At 48.2% G+C, this 27,501-nt stretch overlaps 2 protein-coding genes and 1 pseudogene across 2 annotated transcripts; 2 read left to right on the top strand and 1 right to left on the bottom strand.

Annotated features, from left to right (window-relative positions):
* Nucleotides 1-1,431: 1,431 nt before the first annotated feature.
* LOC101785052 lies at nt 1,432-9,926 on the bottom strand (annotated as a pseudogene).
* A 2,240-nt stretch (nt 9,927-12,166) lies between these two features.
* On the top strand, nt 12,167-13,917 carry LOC101784913. The gene is made up of 3 exons (XM_004955721.3): nt 12,167-12,541; nt 12,624-13,105; nt 13,504-13,917. Exons 1-3 carry the CDS (start codon nt 12,430-12,432, stop codon nt 13,624-13,626), a joined length of 717 nt encoding a protein of 238 aa, XP_004955778.1. The 5' UTR covers nt 12,167-12,429; the 3' UTR covers nt 13,627-13,917.
* Nucleotides 13,918-20,799: 6,882 nt separating this feature from the next.
* LOC101785301 lies at nt 20,800-23,247 on the top strand. The gene has a single exon (XM_004955722.3). The coding sequence runs from the start codon at nt 22,044-22,046 to the stop codon at nt 22,983-22,985; it is 942 nt and encodes a 313-aa protein (XP_004955779.1). The 5' UTR covers nt 20,800-22,043; the 3' UTR covers nt 22,986-23,247.
* Nucleotides 23,248-27,501: the final 4,254 nt, after the last annotated feature.

Below are 27,501 nucleotides of genomic sequence, written 5' to 3' on the forward strand. Positions count from 1 at the left end.
AGAAGCCAATTCCGTACAAAAAAAGAGTGTATGAGGAATGATGGCCAGCAAGCAGAGTAATGTGACGGATACATTTTTCGTCTAGATAACTGGCTTTTACAGAGGCGTCCTGTTCGCTTCAGCTTATAAGCAGGCTGTAAAGCTGAAACGGCTGATTTGTTGTGAGAGGAAAACACTGTTTGGTGGCTGATAAGCCGGCTGAATAAGCTGAAGCGAATTAAAGTCACATCCGGACGACATCAAGCTACCAGAGGGTTTCATAGTTCCTACAACAATTATGTAAATTTTCATGGTGGATTTTGCAGAAACTAGGCATGGGAAACTTCAATGGTACAACTGTAGACTCTAAAGTAGTCTGTTTGCAAAATTGTACCGATCCTGAGGAAGTATATACATGGAGCAATTACGATTTGAAAGGCAATATTTATATTGAATGATATAGGCAAGTATTTACCAAACAAGCAAACGGAGGTTCATTTGATGACAAGTTTAGTAGAAATGGTTACGGAAATGCTGAAAGCTCATGATTTTATATATCTTGTTCTCCGATAATGAAAAAAATTCAAGCATTTTTATTGGATATTATTTATTAGACATTATATAGTGCATGGCATAATGCATTTCTAAGCCACCATTTTCACAAATACTCCCCGTAGAAGTGAAGTTGGCCAATACGCTACCCATCTAGCTGCAGTTGTTTGTGGGAGCCATGGAAATGAAGCAAGACATACACACAAGAACAACATACTATGCAGAGGGTCATACTACAGCGGAGCAGAGCCCGCAAGCGGCATGGGCGGACTTTCGCCGCCAGGGCTCCGCCTTCCTCCCCTTTCTCCTCCTCGCCGTCGCTTGAGCAGGGACGGCGGAAGCCTGGCCCCCACAAGGAGGGCGGCGGCGGGGCATTTCTCAGCAGGAAGACGTGTGCGCTGTGCGGGCGGCGCGAGTTTCTTCCCCAGCTGCGGTGGCTCTACTCTGGCGCTCTGCGGCCGGATTCGTAGGCCCCTTGGTTGGATCAGTCGCCCTCGGGGGTGGATCTGCTAGCTTCTGCAGTGTCGGGCACGGATGCGCGGGTGGCAGCGCTCGGCGGTCAGGGCTGCGCTGCGGCTGGGCGTGACGAGAAGATGCCCAGGGGGTTGCGCGCGGAGGAGTGCAGGAAGGTGGCGGCGAGGCTGTGGTCCGCTGCCACAGCTCGGCGACGTCGCCGGGCTTGACACGGCAGCGGCAGCGACGGCTCGGGGCGGTAGATCCGGTCCCCTGGAGGCTAGGTCCGGCGCTAGCTCCTGGGGCCATACCTGCGTGAGCACCGCCGGCGGGCGTGTGGAGACCGGGAGCCATGCCCAGCGGCTAGGCCGCGCTGGGGCGAGCGATGTGGCCGGGGGAAGTTTGGGCCGTGAGCGGCGCGGCTCACCTCTGTTGCGGCGGCAGCGGCTAGAGCGTCAGCAGCCGGCGCTGCGCGAGAGGGAGGGACATGCGGCTACTAGGTGGCAGCGTGGTGATGGTCCAGCAGAGGGTGAGCGGCAGCCAATCTGGGCGGCGCGGTGGTCGTGGAACACGCGTGGCGTGGCCACGGCAACGAGCGGGCGAGGCGGAGGCGACCCGGCTGCACACGTGAGGTGGCCACGCTGCGGCGGCTTGGCGAGGTGCACGGAGGCAACGCAAAGCAAGGAGGCGCAGCAGCGCGGCGCGAGGAGGCACGGCGGTGACGCCGCCCCAGGTCGGTTTTCCATGGCCGTGGTCTTGGTACTGCCGGGCTGAGGGTGTGCAGCGATTAGGGATGTTATGCTATGGGCGAAAGCCCTTACCGGCAATCTTGCTAGTGGCGATGGCGGTGACGCCCTTGGGCGTTGTTCTCCCCGTTGGGGCCGTCATGTTGGAGCTTTATTCATGCTGCATGGGGTTTTCTAGGTGAAAACCCTGTTCAGATTCTGGACGGGCGACGACGGCGTCATTGGCGTCGTGCCCTTCTTGGAGGCGTCGTTTCTAGGGACCCAACTCAACTTCTGGCAATACTGGTAATGCCGATGGTCATGGGAGACTGCGGCTGGTGGCGGCGGTCCCGCTGCGTCGGGCTTGCAGTATGGCAAGCCAGCATGACGCGGGATGGCAAGCTTGACAGGTGTTGCTGAGCTCATGTGGAGACGATCGTTGTTGTGGTGATGGCCAGGAGTTGCCACATGCTTGTCGGGTTGGCTGCTTGCAGCGGATCGCGGTGGCTAGCATTGCTTGGTAGCTGTTAGTGCGGCGTGGGACTGCGTCGGTGGATGGTGCTTGTAGCAATGACATCGTGGGACGACTAGACTTGCAGCGGACTGCGACGGGTTGCTCCGCTTTGTTGGGCCGCTCCGGTGTGGTACATCGTTGGAAGATGGCGCAAGCGACTTCTCTAGCTTGTTGGCACAACGGCGGATGTTTTGTGCGCGGGTTGAACAACAAAGCGAAGTCGACCTGCGACGGACCTCCAGTGCGCTTTGGTAGCTTGCCAAAGGACTTGTACGGTGCCATCCGCCTCCGTTAGATTGGTGCGTGTGCATTCTAGCTTCAACCTCACAAGGTTCTGGAGGCCCGCGACCCACTCTGGCAATTTGCCCAGAGTGCCCCACAGTTTGAGGCTCTGGAGGTTTTTCGGAGGCGGGCGCAGATCATCCACATAGACCTGCCTCCTTTCGTGAGTGCACTGAAGTGATTCCAGGTGTCTGATCAGGTGCTCAAGGGTGGAACAAAACTCTTGGCAGTTCTTCTTGTTGATGCCTGACACTGCTAAGTTGCGCAACCGGGTGAGCCTTTTGATGGCCTTCCCTCGTCCGACGTTCACAACACCAAGTGTGTGCAGGGCTTTCAACTTTCCGAGACCTCTTGGCACTACAACGCCACGACGTGGATCAGCAAGACTTGCTAAAAAAGGGAACACGGCGCTGCACCAGAAGGTGCACCCATCGCGCCTATTTTAATAAAGTTATCATCATCCTCCACGTCCATCATGGACTTACCAAACTTAAGGCTGCAACTTGAAAAACAAAATGCCATCAGAACGAGACTCCACACGCATAGCTTGTTCCGCATTTGCTTTGGTAACTCTTCCAGAACTTCGTCACATAAGCGAGCAAGAAGAACGCTCTGATATCCCCCGGCACGAAGTTATTGTAGCTTCCTAAGCTTGGTGATGGCCTGCGGCAGCTTGGTTATTCTTGTGTCAGTAATATCTACTGCCTCGAGTTGCTTCAGGTTACCCACTGAATCTGGGAGCATGTTTAGTTACTCTCAAATTCCCAACTTTGACACTATGCAAAAAGAAGATTCTCCATCACATCAAACTTGCGGTACACACATGGAGTACTAAATGTAGACGAAATCAAAAACTAATTGCACAGTTTTGTTGTACTTTGAGAGACGAATCTTTTGAGCCTAATTAGTCAATGTTTGGACAATAATTCACAAATACAAACAAAACGCTACAGTGTCGTATTTATGGCAAAATGCCAATTTTGCCACTTCCAAATTGGGAACTAAACAAGGCCTGGAAGGTGAAAGATACCATCACATCCTCTTAAGGAAAGGTATTTCAGGTGGAGAAGCTTCCCAGTTGGCTCAAGGTGGTGGTCCACAAGACCAGTGGTGCGACCAGTGGTGCTTTCCAAGTCTAGCACACGCAGCAACCTCATCTTGCCAGAAATATAAAATGGCTTCCACTCCCCAAACACTGTTAATGACCTTATACGGGACAAGTCCACTGTGCTCTCAAACTCGCTTTGGTCACCCTCCCAGTTGCTACTTATAGCAAGGTGGCGTATAGTTCCCTGGGTGTTTGAGGTGCACCCTTCTTCCATTCTAGAAACAAGATTTTCCTCCATTGCCTTGGAGATGCTGATTTCACGCATGAGATCGTGGAGTTTGCAAGAGGATATAACTTTTCTGCTGCCAACTGATTCTTTGACTGGTAGGATCATGCTTCGGTGGATGAGTTCCATGAAGTAGTTATCAGCTACTTCCCCCTTAGACTTGCCACGCACATCGCTTGAGTAACCCTCTGCATTCCATCGGTGCACCAAGCGTCTTCGGCTAATATTATAATCTTCTGGAAGGATAACTTGAGATGATATGGTAAACCATGATAACTTTTCATAAGGATAGTTCTTATTGTCCCGAGCTCTAGATTCATCTCTAACTCAGCACTAATGTATTCGTTCAATTTCCTCCACTCCATGGGAGTCTTTGGTTGCTTCGCCAAAAAGCCACCTATGGTGACTATTGCAAGGGCACTTCTTCAAGATCGTTTTGGCCTCCTCAATCAGTGCCGGTTGTTTATCCAAATTGACAGCCTCCTTAAATATCTGCAATTAATGGAATTAAGTTTCTTAAGTATTATAGTTTTCAGTTATGTACAATAAATTTCACAGTATGTATTGGGACTATGGCACACATATAAATTAAGCCATTGCCACTCTACCATGGATTAGATGGATGTGCAGTGCTCGCAACTGGTCACCTAGTCTGCTCTGCCTCTTATTGCAGTAAACAAATTATTTTAGCTCCCTTTAATCTAAAATTTTAATAAATCATGTGCAAGGTTGAGTTTATAAGAATTAACCCCTTTAGTGAGGCCATGCTCTTTGAAGGGAGTTGATTATCATGGTGCCACTAGAAAATTTACTGTGCACATGTGTGTTTCTTATGCACAAAAGGCTATAGGCAACTGGGGAGCGATGCTAGTTAGTAGTCACAACCTATTGTACTTTGTTGCTGGGGCTTTGGTCACACCCTATTCCAAAATCATTTTCAAAAGAATATTGTCCCCATAAGTTAAAGATAATCAAACACATGGAACGAGATTATACTGTATCGGTACCTTTTTGGTGAAAAGATCAAGAGCGTCCTTATTTTCGAGAACCTCAAGCTTGTATATGCTTCCTTGTTTTGTTGAGCAATGCTTTGCAATATTTTCTTCCCTTGTAGTGATTACAATCCGGCTTGCATTCTCCATTTTGGGGAGACTTTGTATTATCATGTCCCATTCCGCAATTGAGGACAAGTCATCGAGAATAATTAAGGACCTCTTTCTTTCCAAAAGCTTATGCAAATCGTCAAGCTTTAATTCCTGTTATTTTTCTTGTGCCAGCCCCAAAATTAATATTGTCCTTCCTGTTAGGAGATTTTGCATCTAGTTGCATAGTTAAGCTCTTGAGGACCTCCTCGAAAACAAAAGGATGCATGATTGTGACACAAGCACGCATCTCAAATAAGCCACTTAGCTCTTGGCTTTGGTAGACCTCTTTGATTAGAGTGGTTTTTCCAAGATCTCCCATTCCCCACACGGAGATCACCATAGGTTGCTGGTCATCTTGCTTTAAAATTAGGTTGATGACTTCTCTTTTTCTCGACCCACGAGCTGAGATTCTTCCAAAGCACCTACGATCGTCCCAATGCGAGTAAGGCCCTTTCTAACGATCTTGTCATGGTTGCCCACAAATTAATTCTCAAGAATGTCATATGTCAACAGCATTGCAGAGTTCCCCGTACTGAGTGTGGCTTTACTTGAGCTTGACCCAAGCTTCACTAATGTGGTTCGATTTTGAGAAACCTGACACAAACAAAAATATGTTTTCACATTTTCAGTCTTGTAAATGTTTAGGTGATATTTCTAACTCTTAATAAATATGAGAATATCCATCAACTATAGGATCAACATATAATTTGCAACAAGTATACTAGTGATTCAATAACTCAAATAAATCATGAAAAATTGAACAATGAAGTATTCATTTTTACAATAGTAGAAATAAACATTCCATACCGAAGAGCAACTCCAGAAGACCCTTTAAATAGGCCCCTACCACCAAGTTTAGAGGGCCAATTAAAAAAACACACTCTAGCAGACCTCTATTAGGCTCATTTCCGCTCCACACTCCATTCCGGGGGGAGCGGGGGTTCTCTAGGGAGCCCTCTATCGATGGGGCAATTGCTGGAGCTGGAAGTATTTTTGTTTTTCTAAAAAATAAGGAGAACTCCTATTTTGCTTTTGAGGCTATTGCTGGAGTTTCTCTAACTGGGTTTAATTCTATAAAAGTAACCAAGAGAATAACCCTAATTAGTTAATCTCTAGAATGCTTTTGCTTATAGACACAATTTGGTATAATACAATGTATTAACATTTTGATATTTATATTTTAATTCAAGAAATAATGTATGAGTCTTTAATTCGAGTGCATGCTATACGATTCTTTTTCCTACCCAACCACACGTTCTGCATCAGGGTCACCGTCCGCAGCCACATGCATTTGCGGTTCACACACCGGCACATTGTGCCATATCCACCACCTAGCCGCCATGATGTGCAACACGTGAATTGCATCGCACAGCCAAGCGCCCCTCTTCACGCACCCAAAGCACCACCTCCCACTTTATGCTCATGCAGCCATGGCGGCCGGCCATGACCGTCACACGGGGAAAGGAGAGCGGCTATTAATAAGATGCAATTTATCGCGGTGAGGTAAGCAGTATTCTGTTTTGCTTATTATATCCTGTGTTTGCCTGCACACGTCATGTCACTATCCAGAGCACACTTTGATGCGCTTCGCTTCCCACCTTGAGTTCTTTTGTTTTTGATTCTTTTTTCTTTTGGTCGACGCTTGTTTTTTTTTCCGTTTCTTCCGTTTCTTCTTTTTCTTCCATGACTTTTCTTTCTATTCCTTTCTCTTCCTTGTCTTCATAGTATCTTTTATTCTTTGTTTTCTTTCTTCTTCTTTACTTTCTTTGTTTTATTTTCTTACTTCTTTTTTACTATTTTCAAATTTAATTTCATTTTACTTATTCTCGTTTTGTTTTAAAATTCATGTGCCTCTAAATAAGCTGTCAAAGTACATGGTTCAGTAAGTTCTTGGAATTCCTTTGTTCTGCATGCCAAATCCTTTTGCTCTGCATGATCTTTAGAATTGTTCAAATAATAGAAAGCTTTTGTCCTGCTTCATATACATTTTTCCCTATGGTACCGCTAATTGTTCCAAGAATCAAAAACGTTTTGCACTGCAATATATAAGTTTTGTTCCACGTGATATCTACAAGCGTTCCATTAATTGAAAACTTTTGTTCCACGTAATATGAGGTTTTACTTGGTGCATATAAATGTAATTTAAATATCTAATTTAGTTATCCATGTACTAATCAAATATGCAAGGAACTTTTTCACACGAAATCTTTTTATAAGTTTTTGAATATAGATATTTGTAAATATAAGTAGCCAAGCAGTTGCACTGTAGACCGTGTTTTTACATGCCATTTCCTTTATCTCCACATTTTCATAAGTTGATTTAGTTATTTACATATTGAAAGTTTTTAGAATTCTATTTGCATCTGAGTTTTTTTGCAAAGTTAAATCCTAATAAATATCAAAATAGACACTGATAGCTAATCGATTTTATAGTAAGAAGTCTTAGACATCATGGAGTCCTTTGAGGGATTCTAAAATATGAATTTAAATACACATAAATACTAAATCATATCACAAATACTTAAGGTTCTCAATAGGGCTCGGCCAAACTTTTGACAAGTTGACTGACAAAAACTAAAATATTTGGTTTGGAAACATGACATTTATATGGATAGTTTTGTCATATTTTTTATAATTTCAATATCTACATTGTACTTTATATATATATTATATTTATATTATAAACAGTGATCAAGATACACATTGGGAACCATGCACTATCTAAAATCTCAAGTACTTTGTTTAATCCCCGGAAGAATTTATGTGCAAATCAATATTTATCATTCTTTTATTAACCTTGGATGGTCTTAGATTTTCCTATCACATGTTATAGGAATTAAATATATAGCCATTTTTTGTATAATATTTTTTGTAAAATATTTCATATCTAAAATTTAAGGATTGACATGGATTTTCTATTCAACATGAGTGGTTTCCTTGAAATTTTAAATAAAAATGTAAAAGAAAAGAACATGCAATTTAATTGTTAAAATTGTGTACATGCAAACATTGTGTGGAAATCTTATATTTGAATTCGTGTGAAAACCAACTTGCTAGAATATTACTGAAGTATAACTGTACATAGTATATACGCAATTATATTCAGTCAATTTTCTAGAAATATATTGGACATGAAATCTTCTTTTCAGTCATAGCCCATATAACTTGGTTTCGCAACACAAAAAGTTTATATTTTATTTCTTTTGATTAATATGTGAATATTTTTCAAAGGAATTAAGAGATAACCCCCAACTTCTTAGATAAATTAATATGTTATCTGTAAAGTAAAAAACTTATGATTTAACTACATTGCTAGCACATGCTAAAAGACAACTATCTATTTTAAAAGTATATGTTTTTAACAAATAGCTATGTTGACCCCGGCTGGATCCAAACTGATCAATGGGGATGTACTGGCCACATAGCCACCAAAACTTTAGCCTATTGACATGACGGAGCTTAGAGGGACTCATCATGAACTAGATCAGTACTCGAATATGAATTTTGGATGTAAGGTTAGGCAAGCTACTTGTGGCACCTTATCATGGTAATGTTGATGCTTAAAGTAATCATATGTTCATTTCTTTTCCAAATTCTTCAGCATTTCAATTTGTTTCAAGCATAGCCAGTTTATGGTTTATATTTGATTATGTATGTTGAATTATGAATGAGAAACTAGACAAGAATCATAACCAGCATTGAGCACTATCATACACATGTGTGCAAAGATTCTTACGGAAAAATCTAACTCGTCTTCATAATTCTTCTTCCAACTGTTGATTAAACGATTAATACATTTGTTTTGACGTGACTGTGATAACATGACTTAAACGATACTAGCTACGATAGGCAAAATGATTTTTTATAGAGGAGATAATGGTCCAAAAGAACAAGGAAAAGAAGAGCTAAATTAATTAGATGATTACATCCTCAAATAGATATTACCCTGTGGTAGGAAGCAAAAGTACTCTGATCAGCAGATGATTGTTTGAGCTCTGAGACTACACTTTCTTGCCCAGTACATAAGCTTGCAACTTCACCGTGCTCTGTGGAAATAATGATTCGGCTTCCTTGTTGTCCGGAAAATATTCCTTGATCGCATCCTACTCTTCAATGGTGGACAAGTCATTAAGCACAATAAGGTAGCTTTTCTCATTCACATGCTCACTGAATGCATCAACCAAATCATCTTGCTTCATCACTCCCATCTTCTTAAGAACTTGAGCCCCAATGTTTGTTTCTTTCTTGGGTCTTCCCCGCTTCTTGAATTTTTTTTTTGATAGAATTGCCTCATAATGCACTTTAAGAACTCAAGTGGATTGAAAGGACGCACAATCCTGATCCAAGCATAGAGCTTGAACTTCTTGCTTCTCTTTAGATTATCATACGCTCCTTTGATGACGATGGTCTGACCAAGAAGACCACTTGTTCCCCCACACAGCAATCACTCTAAGATCCTCATTCCCCTCAACGATGAGTTGGGAAAGATCCACTTTGGATTTGTCCTTCTGCCTCCTTGCTTCCTCAATGCCAAACATCGTTGCACCAAAAATGCCAGTCGCAGGCTTGGGGCCAGAGCCCTTGATGAGGCGATATCTCACATTCCTTTGGCTGACATCCTCAACTTTTGCTCTGAGTTCCTTCATCCGTGTGGCTACACGGTGCCGATCAACCAGCGTCCACCACCAAGATGGCTTCCCAAGTCGAACAGCAAGATCTTGGAGGCAGTCTTCAACAATGTAGGCTACGTCGCGGACCTGTTTCACCCAGGTCTTGATCGTCCTTCTCCTCATGTGCAGCCATCAGGAAAGCGAGCATCATCTCGAGCTCATCCCTGATGAAAGCTTGATCCTGCTGGACGCCTAGATGCAGAGCTACCTCCTCCGCGACGGCGGACTTGGCGTAGCACAGACTTGCCCAAACTCAGCCCCGTCGGTTCCATCGCCTTGCCACCCTTTCCTCTCTCTCCCACAAACTATATGGTTTCTGAACAGTATGTGTGGATAAACAGGTTGACGATGTTCAGGTGTAGGAGCACAATGTGTATGAAACAGCTTATGATCAGAAATGATTATCTTTGTTGAACTTGAACAGTATGTGTGGATAAACAGCTTATTGTCGGCGATGATGACATTTGACAACTACGTTTAGAGGTTTTCCCAAATCTCGAATTTTTTTTGCTCCCTCGAACATGCCTTGGCACGTATCTCGTCATCAAGAGGAGAATCTCAATCTCTTCTGCACCTGCAAGGGAGGAAAAACAATCGGACCTTCTGCCAGCGTGACGAGATGAGGCCTTCATGGCTGCGTTGGAGCCGAGGTGTGCAGCGTGCGAGCCGAGAGCCTCCACGAGGCCACGACCTCGTCGCGGATTCAGTGCCGCTTGGAGCTGCCGGCGGCAGCCGCAGACGGGCAGGACGACCGGTTGAATTTCGCCTGGAAATCCTCCGTTGGTGGGCTGCTGGGTCGGAGAATGCAGCACCCGGTGGGCCGCGGCTGCCCTCCGTCATTGCTTGCTTGGTTCATCATGATGTTTGGGCCTGCTGATGGGCCGCCCGCCCGCCCGCCTTCCTTCCTCCTTGCTGATCACGGGCCAGGCTCGCCGTTGCCTTCTACAGGCCTGTTCTCACGATGTTGCCGTAGGTTTCCCAGCCTGTAAAATGCAAGCGCCGTTGGAAATGGAGAATTCCTTGGAGTGATGATAGTCTCTGGTTTCAAATTGTTCAGTTTGTGATTTCGACTCCAGGGCTGGTGGGCTGGGCCGGAGAATTGAACGCTGGTGGGCCGCATCTGACCTAACTTCCGTGGCCCAGGTTGGCCCGCTGCGCCTGCGCCACAGCAGGCGCGCACACGCCACGGCGGCGCGCCCCTGCTCGCCGTCGCCTTCTAGCCGCTGGCGCCTCAGCAATTGGCGGCTGGCCTGCCACGGCGCGCCCGATGTCCCTCCCCGGAAGCAACTGTCGCCGTGATTCCAACATCCAGGTTGTGTCCCTCCATCCCGTCCAACACGTCGTTCCCGGGGTCTCATCCGTTGTCATTGTATATATACCTCGATTTCTTCAGATACATATATTCTTTTTATGTTTGTATGTAATCAGTAACCATAATCTAAATACAGATTGATGTAACTAGGACTAATAATCCCCACCGATTACAAGCTATCTTAGTTTCAAATTGATTGGTTTTCTTCCCAGCCTGTTATCACAATATTGTCTTAGGTTTTCCATGCTTGTAAAATGCAAGTACTGTAGAAAATGAAGAATTATTTGGATGGGAATGAATTGCATCTCTAACTCTCATGATAGGCATGAAATCGCTCTCTGGTTTCAAATTGTTCAGTTCGTGATTTCGACTCCAGCATGATTGCCCATCTCTATCGGGGGTTGCATCTCAACTTTTTGAGGTGGTTTTCAACAGTAGCTTCGATCGTGCCTCTCATTGTCATAGCCTTTGCCCTGGTTTATACTCTTGTCTGTCCTTGTTTTCTTTAGGCTTTATTTCCTTTCGACGGCACCTTGGTGATGATGTGTTGTTCAATTACATACAAAAAAAGTGTTGTGTCGTAACGTCAGATCTGCATATTGTTTAACCTGTAAACCATACTTTGTTTCATATCAAATTGGCATGTATTCAGTTTATATTGTTTAAAGTCAGCATCTAATTGCGGTTAACTTTCAGGGAATGTTCATGAATTTTGTGTTAAGGTTAGGCATGTCCCCTTAAAAAAGGATAGACATGGGAGCTTTATGAGTCAGGAAACAACCGAAAAGGCTTCTTAAGTCTTTTGAGCTACTGACCAGATGATTTGAACATACTAATTCTGATGTCACCATAGATGCTAAGATAGGATCAAAATCATTCCTACTAAGAATCAGTGATCAATTATTATCGGCTCGCAAACCCAACTTGCTTCATATCTTTCTTCTTTTCCCTTTCAGCTAATTTAGCAGCTTGAGTGAGTAGCAAGCCTTAGATATTCGCCCATTGTTTTCATCCTTTGCAAGATTTACTTTTCCTGTTACGGATTGCTCTGAATAATGCACAAAACAGCTCTGCTACTGCTAGAACGGTCTACCAGGATGAAGAAGTCCGGAGTGGTAGGCCCCAGAGGCCATTATTTTCACCCTGCTTGTCACCTAGCAGGAAGGACAAGCCCACACACAAGCTCCTCTCTCTGCCGTCTCCCTTGCTGCAAGGAGCTCCAAGCCGTGTGAGTGTGATGCTGGCGTGTGCCTGCACTCGTATATAGCTTTCTTCCCACTGGCACCTTGTTTCCTTGCAGTGAAGGAAGAGAAAGGGGAAAGACAGCAATACAGTCAAGTCGATGCTTGGAAAGCAACTGTTATTTATAGGCCTTTGATACTTCTACTCTTTGCTGCCTAAGCTCGAGCTAGCTATTGTGTAACTGAAAAATCCTGCAGCTTTTGTTGTTGCATCAGCTTGTCATGGACAGAGGAGCAGGTATTCCCATGGATGCAGGCCAGGATTTGTGGGACTGGGAGGTCCTGCCTGACGAAAGGACCTTCTCCATGGGCCATGGCAGCGTGCATCTCAATGGTAAGAATCATCAGATCCTGATCTACTTAATCCTGTTCATGATCAGCAGTAGCTCTTATTCTGGTGATCGGTTACATGCCAGATCAAGAAACAGAGGAACATATTCTGCCTCCTCCGTCAGGAGATGCTGCTGAGGCCGAGCCTGACGTCCAGTGCAAGGACATCGGCGTCGTGCCGGATGAGAGCAAACCAGTGCTTAGTGTTGCCGATCTGATGGCCTCTGACAAAAACGAGGAAGAGAAGGTGTTCCAGAGCCCTGATGATCTGATGGCCTCTGACAAAAACGAGGAAGAGAAGGTGTTCCAGAGCCCTGATGCTAAGGAGGCCGACGATGACAAATTCTCTGAAGAGGAAGAAGATGTCAAGAAGGACAACAACAAGGCTCGGCCGGAGTGTGTGGTGTTCAGCGTGGGAAAGCTGAAGGTGAATGGGATCGGCGCGCTGTGCTCGTTCGGTGTCGCGGCTGCCACTGTCTGCATCTTCCTGATCGGCGGCAGGGTGCAGCACCACCACAGGCAGCAACAACAGCAGAAGATCCAGCTGCAGTTCTATGGCGATGATAAGGTTCGATGAGTCATTCAGTGTTGACTTTTTACCTAATCCATAATCTGTTTTATTTCTTCTGGAAGGAGTCTTTTGACCTAATTAATGCAAAATATTCAAGGTTTGAGCTTGACAGACAACCAGACTAGCTCACTTGGGGTTCTCTGTGCTTCCATTAATTATGGTCCACCTTGGGCCTTCCTATCTTTAATAGATTCGCCGGTCAGCCAATCTCGGCCGTATGCCAAAAATAAACAAACAAAAAAACCTAAACGAAACGAAAAACAAAACAAAACAAAACTAGGAGATTCTTGGACCAGTTTAGGTTATTTGTTCTTTATAAATTCAGAAACTTGCAGCTTTAGCTGAATCGTCTTATCCATGACAAGTTTGTCTGATGAAGATGCTTTGACATGCAGAGGATCCAGCAGGTTGTGCAGCAGACATCTAGGCTGAACCAGGCCATGTCATCTGTGATGGGGGCAGGGGGAGCATCAACAAGGGCCAACATTTCATTCGGTGGCTTCTACGATGGGTTCTGAATTCTGGTGGATGAGAACGGGTGTGTGATCAAGCACAAGTTGCCATGGTAGCAGGTAGAAACTTATTAGATATTCTTCGGCCAGGTGGTCTGAAACTCTGAATGTATACTACCACGCACCTGCACATAGCTAGTGTGTAGTGGATGTAAATAATTGGGTTCTTAGACCTTTCATTACATGCAGATAAGGATGGGTTATAGCTAGGTTTGTTCAGGCTGATGGTAACTAAGAGACAGACCTTGGTTTATTACATGCACCTTTATTTTATTTAACACACATGATTTGTGAACAGGATAGAACTAGTTTTCTACCACCCTAATTTAGTGAACTTGTTTTCAGGTACCCCCACCATTTTTAACTATATGACTTTAGGAAGACCTAATTAATTCAATGCTATGTGTTTGAAAAGGGATTATTAAATTAGTAGGGGGTAGTTTTGATGAAAGAGCACCGTAGCACCATTCTAATCAGTTCGGCCTTGGCCAGCAACGTGGAGTGCCCTGGCCATCTTCTTCTCAAAGGTCAACATCCACCAAAAAGTCCCTCAACTGTGCCGTGGTGTACACAGTGACATGCCACCAATCTGGCCATTTTGCACGGTTATGCGACCGAACAAGTGTCCGTCCGCTCGCCGCCCGGGCAACCTAACTGTGGAACGTTCCCGCTCTGAACATCACAAACTTTTTCTAGTGTTTGTGAAACGGTTCACTGAATCAGCGAGGAGACACGTTTCCTTATCGAGCAGCCCAGTACAGGTCATGGACACTTGTTTGTCACCCTGCCGTTTCACCATCAAGGACCTGCAGGGAACAAAATACCTTACTGAGCGGTAAGACAAAATTTAGAAGCTAAGTATAATGATTACGAAGGAATAAACATAATATCTGAGAAAAAAATATGTATAAATTAAAGATCTAAATAAAAATTGCTCAATATATGCAAGTAGCATCTAATTTGGCTACTGGCATATGTCTGATAATAAAGTAAACTAGCTATCCGTTTTTCGGATCATTGTTGTTGTCAAACAAAGGCAGAGTGTGTGCGCGTGAACGTGAGCGTCTCCGTCTATACTGTGTGATTTGAAAAAAAAAAAGGTACAGTGGTTTCTTGCCACTGCACAAAACCCAATTTATGGAAAATATTTCAAGGAAAAAAGAAGAACAGATATCTCACTTGCAATGCTATGTACATCACTGCACGGGGTAAAAATCTTCCGTCCCTATCAGGTGGCCAAAAGAAGCCAACTCCAGCAAGGCGTCTCTGTGAACGGGCTGGAGCGAGCCAGGGAGACGAGATTGTGGCAAGTGGCAAACGCTGCTCCGGTGATGCCAGCACAAGTGAGGGAGTAGGTGAAGTGAAAAGAGAGAAAAAAAAGATCGTTCAACGGTCGCGTATGTTTACGTGCACATCTAAAAAATTTGTTCTCTTGTGCACCATGCAAATAGTACGTTGCGTGCACGGTGCATTTGGAAAGACTAGCTGGTCGTCGTTATCGAGATGATATGGCCTTTTCCACTTACTGTAATAATGTAGTAATTTGGTTGTTGTTTCCGGTCACCCTGTACATTTTTTGCCCTCTCTTTTTTTTTAAAAAAAAAAGAGATTCATCCTCTGCCTCACGAGAGGAGGTCAGGTTTCATCTAGAAAGAAGGAAATGCATGCTGCTGCACATCTTCACCACGGGGTGAGGAGGGGAGACAATAACGTGTACCCAATGCAAAAGAGGCTTGGAAAGCAACAACGAAGCTGCTGCACATCTTTTCCTCTTTGCTAGCTCGTGTCAATGCATGCGTGAATCAGCTACTCAGCACCTCAGGTCGGCGATAACGATGTGGCAGCATCGTGTCCTTGCAACTTTGCAAGCTTCTGCACGCACGCATGCTTCCACGCTTACTACTCTTTCCATGAATGCATGATGCCTTGCCTGCTATGGTGCAACCGTCACGCGCTTACGATGCAGCACAAAGGTTGATGCAAAAGATTGATATATTTTTATCTCTTTTTTTTTACATTTTTAATGCAAAAGATTGATATATTTTTATCTCTTTTTTTTACATTTTTAATGCAAAAGATGCGTAGCTTTTCTGTAAGTTTAGAAAGAAAATCTCGGATATGACAGTGTAAGCTCCAGTTGTCAATCTTATTAGCTTGTTCTACGTTTACGAAACACAGTACAAATGCAGTAGCTATATACTGTATTTATACTACACGTAAATTTCAGCCGTCCCAAGATCGTGTCGTCACATATGCCCTGTATTACATTTTAGTCCCAAGATCTTGTCGTCACTCGTACCGAGGCCACATACCATACGTACACGATCGTTGTTATATATAGATCACCTGCGTCATGAGTGTAAGATTCCAAAAGCTGTTTTGTCTCTGTCTAGCGTGCTGGCCTGCCGGCTGTTCTTTTTCCTGTCCGTTGTAAAGGCATTTTGCGTTGTAAAGGCATTTTGCCTGTGACACGCTCGCAACCGTGCCGCCGCCATGGGAATCCACGCCGGCCAGTATAGATGGTCAGATGACCGACCAGCTCTAGCCCAGTTCTAGCTTGATTTGGTCTGACCTAACTAGACCCGGTACTATTAGGCTCGAAGGTTTTTTTGTGCCGAGCTGAGCCGGCACGCCGAATTGCCGACCTAGGCTCGGCACTACGGTCTTTTTATCGGGTCAGGCCGACACGACGGCATGTCTGGTACTATCGTTCTAGTGCTGGCCCAACACTACAAGCTTCTAGCCGGCGACGAGCGGTGCAGCTCCTGGAGGCAGGCGTGGTCTTATCGATGGTGCGGCGGGCGCGGCTTCTGGCGCGTCCCCACGACATCGACGGCCGGCACAGCTCCCGATGCGCCCCTACGGGAGCGGCATCTGGCGCACCTCCCAGCTGGCCCGCCGCGCGCACGACGACCAGCCGCTAGTGCAGCTCCCAGTAGGGGAGGGTGGAGGAGGGGCAGTGACCGGCTGCCGGCGCAGCACACAGCAGGGGAGGGCACCCTGGAGGAGGGGCAGCGACCGACTGCCGGCGGGGCTCCACGCAGGAGAGGGAGGGGCAGCGACCGGCCGCGGCGGGGCTCCACGCAGGGGAGGGAGGGGCAGCACCGTGAGTAGGGGAGGGAGGTGGAAGGGGCGGCTGGTGTGTAGTGAGGGATGGGAGAAATAAGGGGATAAGGGTTACTAGAAAAATAGCCTTTAGTAGCGGTCCCAAACCCCCCTCTAAGAGCAACTCTAAAAGACTGCTAATCTTACCGCTAATATCTTCTTTAGGGGTAAAATGAAAAAAAAGAACTCCAACAATTCCCCCAAACCTCCCCCAATCTTTTCACGACGCCAAAAAAACAACCACCCACCGCGTATATTTTAGCATTCGCATTCCTTCCCCAATCCGCCGAAAAAACAGGGGCGCCCGCGCTCATTTTTTTTTGCCGCGCGCGCGCCGGCCGCTGCCTGCTCGGCCCGCACCAAGCCGTGGGGGTTCGACGAGGATACCGTGGCGCTGCCGGCGTTCCCCAAGGGCAAGGCCTCCTCCGCCTCCGCTGCGGCCGCGGCCGCGCTCCTCCTCCACCACAACCACGCGGACGTGTCAATGGACGCTAGTGTCTTGGCGGGGCTCCCCAACGACCTGCTCCTTGAGGTGCTCGCCCGCGTGCCGTCCTTCCTCCTCCGCCCCGTCTCCCGCCGTTGGGAGGCCATCCTCCGCGACCCAGCCTTCCTTGCCATGCACGCCGCGGTGCCCTCCCACGGGCCTTGTGTCCTCACCTTCTCCAGGGACGGCGGCAGCGGCGCCCACTCCCCGCCGCACTGCAGCGTGCTCAGCATCCCCCTGCACGCCCGCTACAAAGCTTCCCTTCAGCTTCCTCCCACCTTGGGACCTCTGGCTCGTCGGATCCTCAGGAGGGCTCGTCTGCTTCGCTGGCTGTGATGCAAAACTCGTGTGCGCAGTGGAACTGCTGTGATGCAGAGCCGGTGATGGGTGAAATGGATGCGGGACGGCGAGGGGAAGCTACTGGTGCGAGGGATCGAACGGAGGCGGCCGGGATACGGTGGATTTGGCCGGCGGTGAGCTCGGCTTGAAGGAGCGATGGTGCTCTGTTTTGGAGGTAGAGGGGCCTTTTTGTTCTGGAGGTAGATCTAATTACGATGATGTGGCAAATATTGAGGGTAGTTATTGGCGTTCTGCTGTGGGGTGACATGTTTTTGGGGAAAGAAAATTTTAGCATAGCCCCCAATACATCGTTTTGGGAAAAAAAAATTTGGGGAACTCTTGGAGTTGCTCTAATACCGGTTGAAATAACCGGTACTAGAGGGTGTAAAAAAATATAGAAAATGAAAATCCCCCCACCCCCGCAGGCCCCCCACTCCCGGTGGCGGCCCCCGCTGTCCCTCCTCCTACCACCTCCTTCTGATGCTTGGCCCGGCTATCCCCCACCGACCCCGCACCACCCCGTCCGCCACCTCCTCCCAGCGCTTGGCCCGGCCGTCCCCCGCCGGCCCCGCACCACCCCCTCCGCCACCTCCTTTCACCACCTCCGCCTGGCACTTGGACCATCCCCCGCCAACTCCGCACTACCCCCTCTGCCGTCGTCCCGCCACCGCCGTTGTGCTCAATCTGCTGAGGAGAGAAAGAGAGGATAGAAGGAGAGGAAGAGAGGAGAGAAGAGATAAGGCATGGGAGCTTGGGCGCTTGACGCAGAGATAAGGCATGGATGGCGGGGCGCGTGAGCAGATAAGGCACGGGCAGCAGGCGGGACAGAGGGAAAAAGGAGAAAAATAATTGCGTCGGATGGAGGTAGTACCGGATGGAGCCACCATCTGGTACTAGAGGGCCTCCCGGGACTCCCAATTTTGGAACTGGTACAAATGTAACTGGTACAAATGTTAGGGACGAGAGGTCATATTTCTAGTAGTGTATGGACTAGTAGGGATTGGTAATAGGTATGCTAGGCCACATTGGGCTGCCCCAAAAATCGTGCCGGGCCTAGGTCGGCACTACGTGTCGGGATGGCGGCCAGCACTGCCCGGCGCATAGGGCTGAACTGGCCCGAGCACTATTTCTCTCATACCGGGCTGTGTTAGGGTTGGACTTTTTAGGGCCAGGCCTCGTGCCGCCCAAGGGGCTAGCCCATCTGGCCATCTATACCGGTCAGGAATCACCGTGGCTTTGCGTGCATGTGAGTTTGTTTCCATCTAATCCTTCTCGTGCTCTATTTTCCTTCTGATGAGAACACACATCAGTGTGCTTCCGCATTGTCATCATTAGGTACCGTACCACCACTAGTAATCAAAAAAGGGTGAAAACATTTCTGTCAGGTTTCGGCCATGCTAATAACCATTTTACAAGGGAGCGAACAGTGAACACATGCGGTCAGAATATTTTGGCTTGACCTGCAACAACTCTTTTTGGCTAATTTACCCCTCAGATGGAGAGATGATAGACATCACAGGAAAACAAGCCCATGCCAAAATACTTTCTTGTGAACCATATTTATGAAACGAATCAGGTAGGAGAGCTACGATTGTATTAAAAAAGAAGAATACACCCAGACTAGGTAAAACAACAAACAGTAGAACAACAACACAGGCCAGTTGGATTGGGACATCAACACAGCCACACAACTCCACTCGAAACACTAACTCAAAACAACAACTAGTTGGATTGAGACATCAACACGGCTGCACAACTCAACTCAACTCCACCCGACTCACCACACCGCACCACCACAACCTGGGAGAATAGTCGACAAGTGACACTCATCGCAAGCGCCGTCATTCCTGACGATGTCCCACGCTAACCAGCTGTTGCCATGCAGAACTAGCCGTCGCAGTCCACAGCAAGCCATGTAGCTACCATGACTGTTCCACCATGCCACCGTCATCTTCAGGCCACACACATGATTGTTGATCTCCCAACCATGGTCTTGCGTTGGCAAAAGTCAGAAGAGGAGCCCACTACACCTCACCGAACAAGCCACCGCCATGTAGGATCCCTCGTTGAAGTACTGTTGTTGCACCTTACACGCCAAAACGACCGAAACACTACATTGGATCATGAACCTCCAAGGCAACTCATAACGCATGGGGGCCTCGCCACATCCACCGCCGCACACCACTCCTCGGGCTCCCCTCGGACACACCACTTCTTGGACACACCACCTTAAAGCGCATGGGGGCCTCGCCTCTCCCGCTGCTGGACTCTCCGAGGATCCGGGTTTGCTTCATCGTCAGGGGTGACTTGGTACCACCCAGCCACTCCAGAAACTTCATCTTCGCCTTACCATCACCGGGATCACAGCTTCACCACACATGTGGACCCGAATCCAGTGAGCATGGGCCCTCCGCTCCTCCTCGCTGACACGGTCCCTTCCCGCACCTCCTCACTCGCAGCCACGACGCCTCGATCACCACCACCATGCGTGCGGCCACTCCAGCGCACTCTGCCACCGTCTCCGCCACGCCTGCGTCGCAAAGATGGCCCCGCGCTACCAACCACAGCTCCATGGCGTCATTGGCACGCCACTGCGCAGGCCGACGCCAGCCATACCACCATGGTGTCGCTAGCGAGACTCGTGTGAACCACCCTTGGCTGCGCTACTACAATGCCTCCAAGCCGCGTCCTCGACGTGCCGTCGTCGACACCCCCGCCGCACACCTCCGCACCGCTCCCAGGTGGCCTGTCGCTGCACTTCCTCCCGGCCGCCGCACACGCGCCTTCGTGGCCCGCGCCGACCACCTCCGCCGACGCTAGTTTGCTCACCGTCTTCTCCCGCACCCGCATCTTCATCCTCTCTGCCTTGGCCTCTGGTTCGTCGGCTCCTCCACCGGCCGTGGCCTCATCCTCGCCGGCGCCAGGAAGGTTTCCATGGCTGCAATCGCCGACGTCGCCTGCTCTTGCCGCGTCGGGATGGGCCAGGGGCGGGAAGGCCGGATCCGCTCATGGTAGGGTCGGATCCGGGCCACCGGCGGCCAATGTCTTTTGCGTCGTCCCGCCTTGGCGCACGAGTCTGGCCGGTCTACCCCGCCGCCGTTGTCCTCGGGAGTCGGATGGGCTTCCGACGGCCCCCTCTGGTGGCGGCGAGGTGAGGACGAGAGGCGGTGAGGGCGCCGCCCATGTCGCTTGGGGGGGGGGGAGGGGCGACCCTTTTACAAGGTTTCAACCATTTTACAAGGGAGTGAACTGTGAACACATGCGGTCAGAATATTTTAGCTTGACCTGCAATGACTCTTTTGGCTAATTTACCCCTCAGATGGGGAGATGATAGACATCACAGGAGAGGAGAACAAAGCCCATGCCAAAATGCTTTCTTGTGAACCATATAATTGTACAATTATTTTATCAGGTTCATTTCTAGAGTGGGCGATGGCCCATACACTTCAGTACTGAAGAGAGAGCCCGGTAAGCTGTAACCCAATCCCGGCTGGGCTGTTCACTACAAGCCGACGGGCTGGCTGGCCGTGGCAGAATTGCTGCATATGCCAGGAGATCCAAAGCCTGCCAGCGAAACTGAAAACCAAGTCCCAACCGCACAATTGGTCCATCTGTCCTACCATAACGCACATGTATCGCCCACGGATCTATTCTCATCGTCACGCTCACGCCTCACGCGTAATGTAAAAATCAATCGACCTCAGTGATATGTTGGCAAAGTAAGATTAGTCATTATATTTTTAACATGATTTTGCAATGCATATAGACTCATTTTGTTTAAAGCAATAGAAATTGCTAGTCAAATCATATATCGTGGCGATGTAAATTCATGCTCATAGATTCAATTCAACATTTCGAATTCTTTCTGTTCAAGATGGATGCTATTTTTATAGAAATTGCTAGTCAAATTATCGCACCGACTCGTGTGCCGAACGATTTATATTTAAAACTTAGGGTAGTAGTAGAAAAAAAATAGCACCACAGCCTACGGATAGCCGGATAGTATACGCGGGTTTTTTTTTCACTCTGAATTCCGGTATCCCCTGCGCCGCGGCAATGTTCCATCTCTTCTCTCCCCGGCGGCAAGCTGCCAAAAATGGCGATGAGCAGGAGCGAGCGCGGGGACAAGGGGACAGCAGTAACGTACAGCACCCAATTCCTTTCTCTCCCCTCACGCCACCCTCCCACGCGCCGCCTGCGGCCGTGGCGTCGCTTTGCTGCCCGCCTTTGGCTCACTCTCTAGCTAAGCTGGCATTCCTCATTCTGGCTCGCTCCTTCACGCTCTGCTTTGTTGTCTTCACTCTCCACTGCCACTGCCCCTGCCCCCGCAGCGCTCCGTGTTCCACCTCCCCTGACGAGCTGCCGTGCGCGCGTCGGCGTTGCCCGACGACCCTGTGTGACGGGAGGCTACGCCGGCCTCCCTAACGCGTTCCACTGCGTAGCTGCTCCGCATTGCGCGCAAGGTGTTCGAGGAAAGGCCCGGGTGGGAGGGACGATGATGCGGGACCTGACCTGCTTCGGGGACACCAGCGTCCAGATCGCCGACGCGGCGTCCTCCTCCTCCTCCTCGGGCACCGCCGGCAGCGGCGGGCGCGGCCGCGGCAAGGGCCACGGCACCGCTGCGGCGAGGAGCCGGGTGACGTGCCTCTACCACGCGCGGCTCGCGGGGCGGCCGTGCGCGCTCTCGGTCACGTGGACCAGGGGCGGCGGCCTGGCCGGGCAGGCCGCCGCCGTCAGCGTCGTCGCGGTCGATGCCGCGTCCGGGGACCGCCTCTGCCGGGCCGACGTCAAGCCGTGGCTCTTCTCCAAGCGCAAGGGGTCCAAGACCCTCGACGTCGCCGGCGCCGCCGCAAAGGTCGACGTGTTCTGGGACCTGTCCGGCGCCAGGTTCGGCGCGGCGCCCGAGCCGGTGGAAGGCTTCTACGTCGCCGTGGTGTGCGACGGCGAGACGGTGCTCCTGCTCGGCGACATGAGGAAGGAGGCCTACCGTAAGACGGCCGCCGACCGGCCCGCCGTCGACGCGCTTCTCGTGGCCAGGAAGGAGCACGTCGTCAGCAAGAAGGTGTTCTCCGCCAAGGCCCAGTTCTCTCACCATGGCCGGTGCCATGACATTGTGATAGAGTGCGACACCGCCGGGGCGAACGACGACCCTTGTCTCGTGATCCACATCGACAGGCGGCCGGTCATGCGGGTGCGGCGGTTGGCGTGGAAGTTCAGAGGGAACCAGACGGTCCTGGTGGACGGGCTGCCTGTGGAGGTGTTCTGGGATGTCCATGGCTGGCTCTTTGGCTCTGCGGCGAGCAGTGCGGTGTTCATGTTCCAGACGTGCCAGGCACCTGAGAAGTCGGTGCCATGGGCGTATCTGCAGATTTTTAGGGAGCCTCAGGTTCAAGGACATGGTTTCTCCTTGATAATACATGCGTGGAAGGTTGAGTAGGAGTGCGCAGGTTCGAATTGACTGCCACATATGTTCAAGTTTTAGTAAAGATCGACCCGTTCGCTTCAGCTTATTCAGCCGGCTTATCAGCCACCAAACAATGTTCTCCTCTCATAACAAATCAACCGTTTTAGCTTTTCAGTCAGCTTATAAGCTGAAGCGAACAGGCCTGATGATTTAGTGCCTGTGGTGTGATGTGGAATTTGCCACCTCCTGTAAACTCTGTTGGCTGTTTTCTCAAGATTAAATGATGTTTTGTTAATCCCTTTTCTCCCATGTCTAGGAGGAGATAGTCTCCCTCTGTGCTCAAAGTTGTAACCATTTCAACTCATAGGCATCAAAATGCTGTAATGATGAAAAGGTACAAAAAGTTACAGCACACTGTTTTTAGGTTCCCTTGTAGATTGGAGGTGCTTTGTTTACATTTTTTAGGGGCCAATGCTCAGTATTTTAAGAGCTGTTACTCTGTATATGGCTACACACTTCATTATATTTATTTGTATTTTCATTCTGTGGAGAAGTGGAGCTAATGAAGGTTGTGAAGAAAAACTCGTACTTTGCATGGACTTTTTGTCATAGGCAGTTCATCTTTTTGTCTCTTTCATGTGTTTTTTATCTCTTTTGTACCAATGTATTGATTAATAGCAATATATGGGAGTACAGGAGTCCGCACAGAAAAGGACTCTACTAATGTATACAACTATACATGCAGGACTCTACTCCAAACAATAGGTGAATCTGAATAGTGAATATGCCAATTCTTTGCAGGAGAAAGTCCAAACAAGGGTATGGCCAATTGATTGGACCAATTGCAAGATACTGTATGGATATAGATCCAGTAGATCTTCTAAAATGTAATGCTTTTTCCGCGATTTTTTTTCTCCCAGACAAATTACTCTGCTTTGTGGCTTCATTGTTCTTTTCCTTTTTGCTAATTCTCTACTCTGCTTGACTATCCATTCAGACAGAGGGTTATTGCTGACACACATCATGCTATTCAGTTGACAAATGGAAGTAGAAGTTAAAAGGCTATTCAGATTGCTCCACTAATTTCTCACTGGCAATTTATTCCTGTGGAGAATAGTTGCCCTTCCTGATAGGGTACTGTACTGTCCTTTTTCTTGACTCATATATTATGCATTCTGTCCTTTTGTACATGCTTTTCTAGGTTTATGCATCGCCTTCAATTGACACATTTCAGTGACAGATAACATATTGGATGTACATAAGCATTAGTTGAAACTAGTCGATCAAGTCAGTGGGTGACAGAATAGTTAACAAGCGTTCAGCATCTTTGGAAATGTATTAGCTGCATTATAGATAATTTGTTTTGTTTGTTGAATCTCAGATCTTACTTCACAGGCAAATCAAGAATTGAGCCTCTTGCTTGACCAAATGCTCTATTGAGCTCAAAGTTCTTTGTGTACCCATATTATAAATCTGCTTTGTTGGAGGGTCTACCTGGTTTGAAAGAAGCTTAGTGGGTGTTTGGTTCCTTTAGTCCATGAACTAAATTTTAGTCCCTACCTTATTTGGTTCCATGGACTAAAGTCCAGTAATGCTGTTGAACAAAGATCATTTTACCCTTGCTTTCCTACCCGCCTGGTACCCCAGCTGTGGCGCCAACTTCTGTTTCTGGCGCCAAGTTCTTCTCCCCCCCATGTTCTGTGCGCCTAGTACCTGCCATTGTGCCGCGTTGCTGGCTTGCTTTGTGCGCATGGCATATAATCAAAATTTGTGATACATTCAAAAAACTGTTTATACATTCGAAAAATCGTCCATACAACAAGTAACCATCATAGCTATGACCTACTAAACAAACCATTGGCTATCCAATCACGGAATTGATTCATGGTTTGATCTTCATCCCCATGACATGTATTTGATATATTTCCTTGAGAAGATGATGCTTCGGAGAATGGAACATAGTTCTTATCATGATCATCCAAATCAAAGTCCGCGTCCCCAAAAAACTCTTTCGAATGAAATTATGTAGTTCCATGCATGCAATAATTATTTGACTTTGCTTGGCATCGTATAACTTGGTAGATCTAGCAAAATCCTCCACTTCATCTTCAAGATTCCAAAAGACCGCTCGATGATATTACGAAGTGAAGAATCTGCATAATTAAATAGCTCTTTTTCGCCTCTTGGCATTGGGTCTTGTCGATACTCTGAGAGATAATACTTTGTACCCTTGTACGGTGCAAGATAACCCGGTCAGTTTAGGTAACCCAAATCCAGACATCTATGTATATCTTGTAGGGTCTCATCCTTCTTCCTCTGTTTCATCTCCTCCTCCTCCCTCTGCTTCTCCTCCTCCCTCTGTTTCATCTCCTCCTCCCTCTATTTCTTCTTCTGTTTCAGCTCCTCCTCCCTCTGCTTTGCCATTTCAGTTAGTGTTTCTTCTTCCTTATTTCTGGCAATTTGTAACTCTGTAATGAGCCCCTGAAACATCTTCAACATTGAACTTTTGCTTTTCTTGGGTGGACTTGTGGCTGTATCAGTAGTGCTGCTTGCCCTCTTGCGGCTATTACTACTCATTGGGCTGCTTAGAAAGCCTTCTCCATCTGCATCTTCACCTTCCTCATCATCATATACTCCTTCAAAGTCATGAGCTGCTTGACCAAGGATGCAAGAGGTTGATCCATCTACTGTAACCCCATGAAACATCTCAGCTAGTTGCTCAACATATGTAGGTACTCCAACCTGAAACTTCTTGCATTCAGGTTTTTTCTGAAATACCACAAATAGAAAAAAACAATACTGAGTTACATAAGAAACTGGAAGACATAGAAAATATGTGAGTAAAAAGGTTGAAAGACAATGTACCTCTATCTCTCTTTTAACTGGAAGACATAGAAAATATGTGAGTAAAAAGGTTGAAAGACAATGTACCTCTGTCTCTCTTTTCCACCATATTGCTAATGCTATGATTGAGCCATCAGCTCTTCGGCCTCAAGCAATACTTTTATTAAACATAACCCAGAATGTGTATAGAGTCTTGCATTATGTCCATCTATTCCTCATTTGTTTGGTAGAATGCTTCAGGTCAGTCTTTAGGAAAAACCCTTATCTCATAGCATTATAACCTCTACCTAACATTATACCATTCAAGCAATTCCCTGCCCTTATTTGTTTAACCGCTAGATCACAAAAAATATGTGTGTTTTCCTCGGATCAATTGGCCTTGTCATATTGATTCTATTACAGAAAATATTATCAGCTACAAATAAGGGCATCATAGGAAAATAAGCTAAAAAAAAGTTACTGGAAATTGATATTCACATGAGCTAAAAAAAGCTGCATTCAGCTACCAAGGCTTAAGCTACTGCAAATTGATTTCACAAATTCACAGTCATTAACTACCAGGACATCTCAGGCATTCAGAGGCATTCAAATGCATTCAGAGGCACAAATTGACATCACAGGCAAAGGAGCTTGGATCTTACCGACTGGGAACGAGCTTCAGAGCCATCTTCTTCTTCGTCCTCGAAGCCGCCAAGTTACTTTGGAGGAACGAAGGTGTGGCCGACAACAGAGGATCCATCGCCTCCACGGTGTACCATCGATCCCCCACAGCTTCCTCCTTTCCTCCGCGAGTAGACATGGCTTCGCCACGGCCTCCCACTCTGCCTCCGCTGGATCCAGCTCCAATGTTTGTGGACCTCGAGCGGCGACCTCCATGGCCTCCGCCACGACCTCCCACTCTACCTCCAGGGGCAAGAGGAGGTAGCCCATGGTCGCCTCCAGCTAGGGGTGGTAAAGGGCCCTCTAAGTTAGCCTAGCAAATTTAATGATTGGGCTTAATAAGAGTCGGGCCATAATATTATATGATTTTGAACAAAAAATAGATAGGGCTGAGCTGGATTGTGAAGGAGGCATGAGGGCCATGATACATTACCACCCCTACCTCCAGCATCATCCGCTTGGAGGTACTCCTGGTAGGAGTCGAGGTTGGGGAAGCCGTCGGCCTGGGAGTTGAGGTCGAGGTGCTCCATGCGCATCCGGGGAGCGGAGAGGGTGGGAGCCGTCGGCGAGGAGAAGGGACCGAAGTCGTCTTCACCGCCGACGTCCGAGGAAGAACGGAAGCTACAGGTAACCGCAGATGAAGAAGCCGCCTGAGAGAAGAAGTCCTGATAGTGGTCCATGGTGGGTGCGGTGGTGGGGAGGACCGGGTGCGGCGGTGTGGGGAGGAGTGGAGGCGGTGGATCCGGCGTGGGGAGGACCGAGGATGATGGATCCAGCATGGGAAGGACCGGGAGCAGTGGCGGCGGACGGAGCGGGGAGGGGACCGAGCGGCGGGAGCGGACGGAGCGGGGCAGTGGCGGCGGCGGGTGCGAGGAGGGGACCGAGTGGCGGGAGCGGCCGGAGTCGGGAGGGGAGTGAGCAGCCGGAGCGGGGAGGGGAGCGACCAGCGGGATCGGCCGGTGGCGTGGAGGGGAGCGAGCGGCGGGAGCAGGGAGGGGAGCGCGCGGGGAGGCTTCTGGAGGAAGAACGCAGCTGGCGTCGGGGA

Source organism: Setaria italica, chromosome II (assembly GCF_000263155.2).
Source record: "Setaria italica strain Yugu1 chromosome II, Setaria_italica_v2.0, whole genome shotgun sequence".
NCBI classification, from domain to species: domain Eukaryota; kingdom Viridiplantae; phylum Streptophyta; class Magnoliopsida; order Poales; family Poaceae; genus Setaria; species Setaria italica.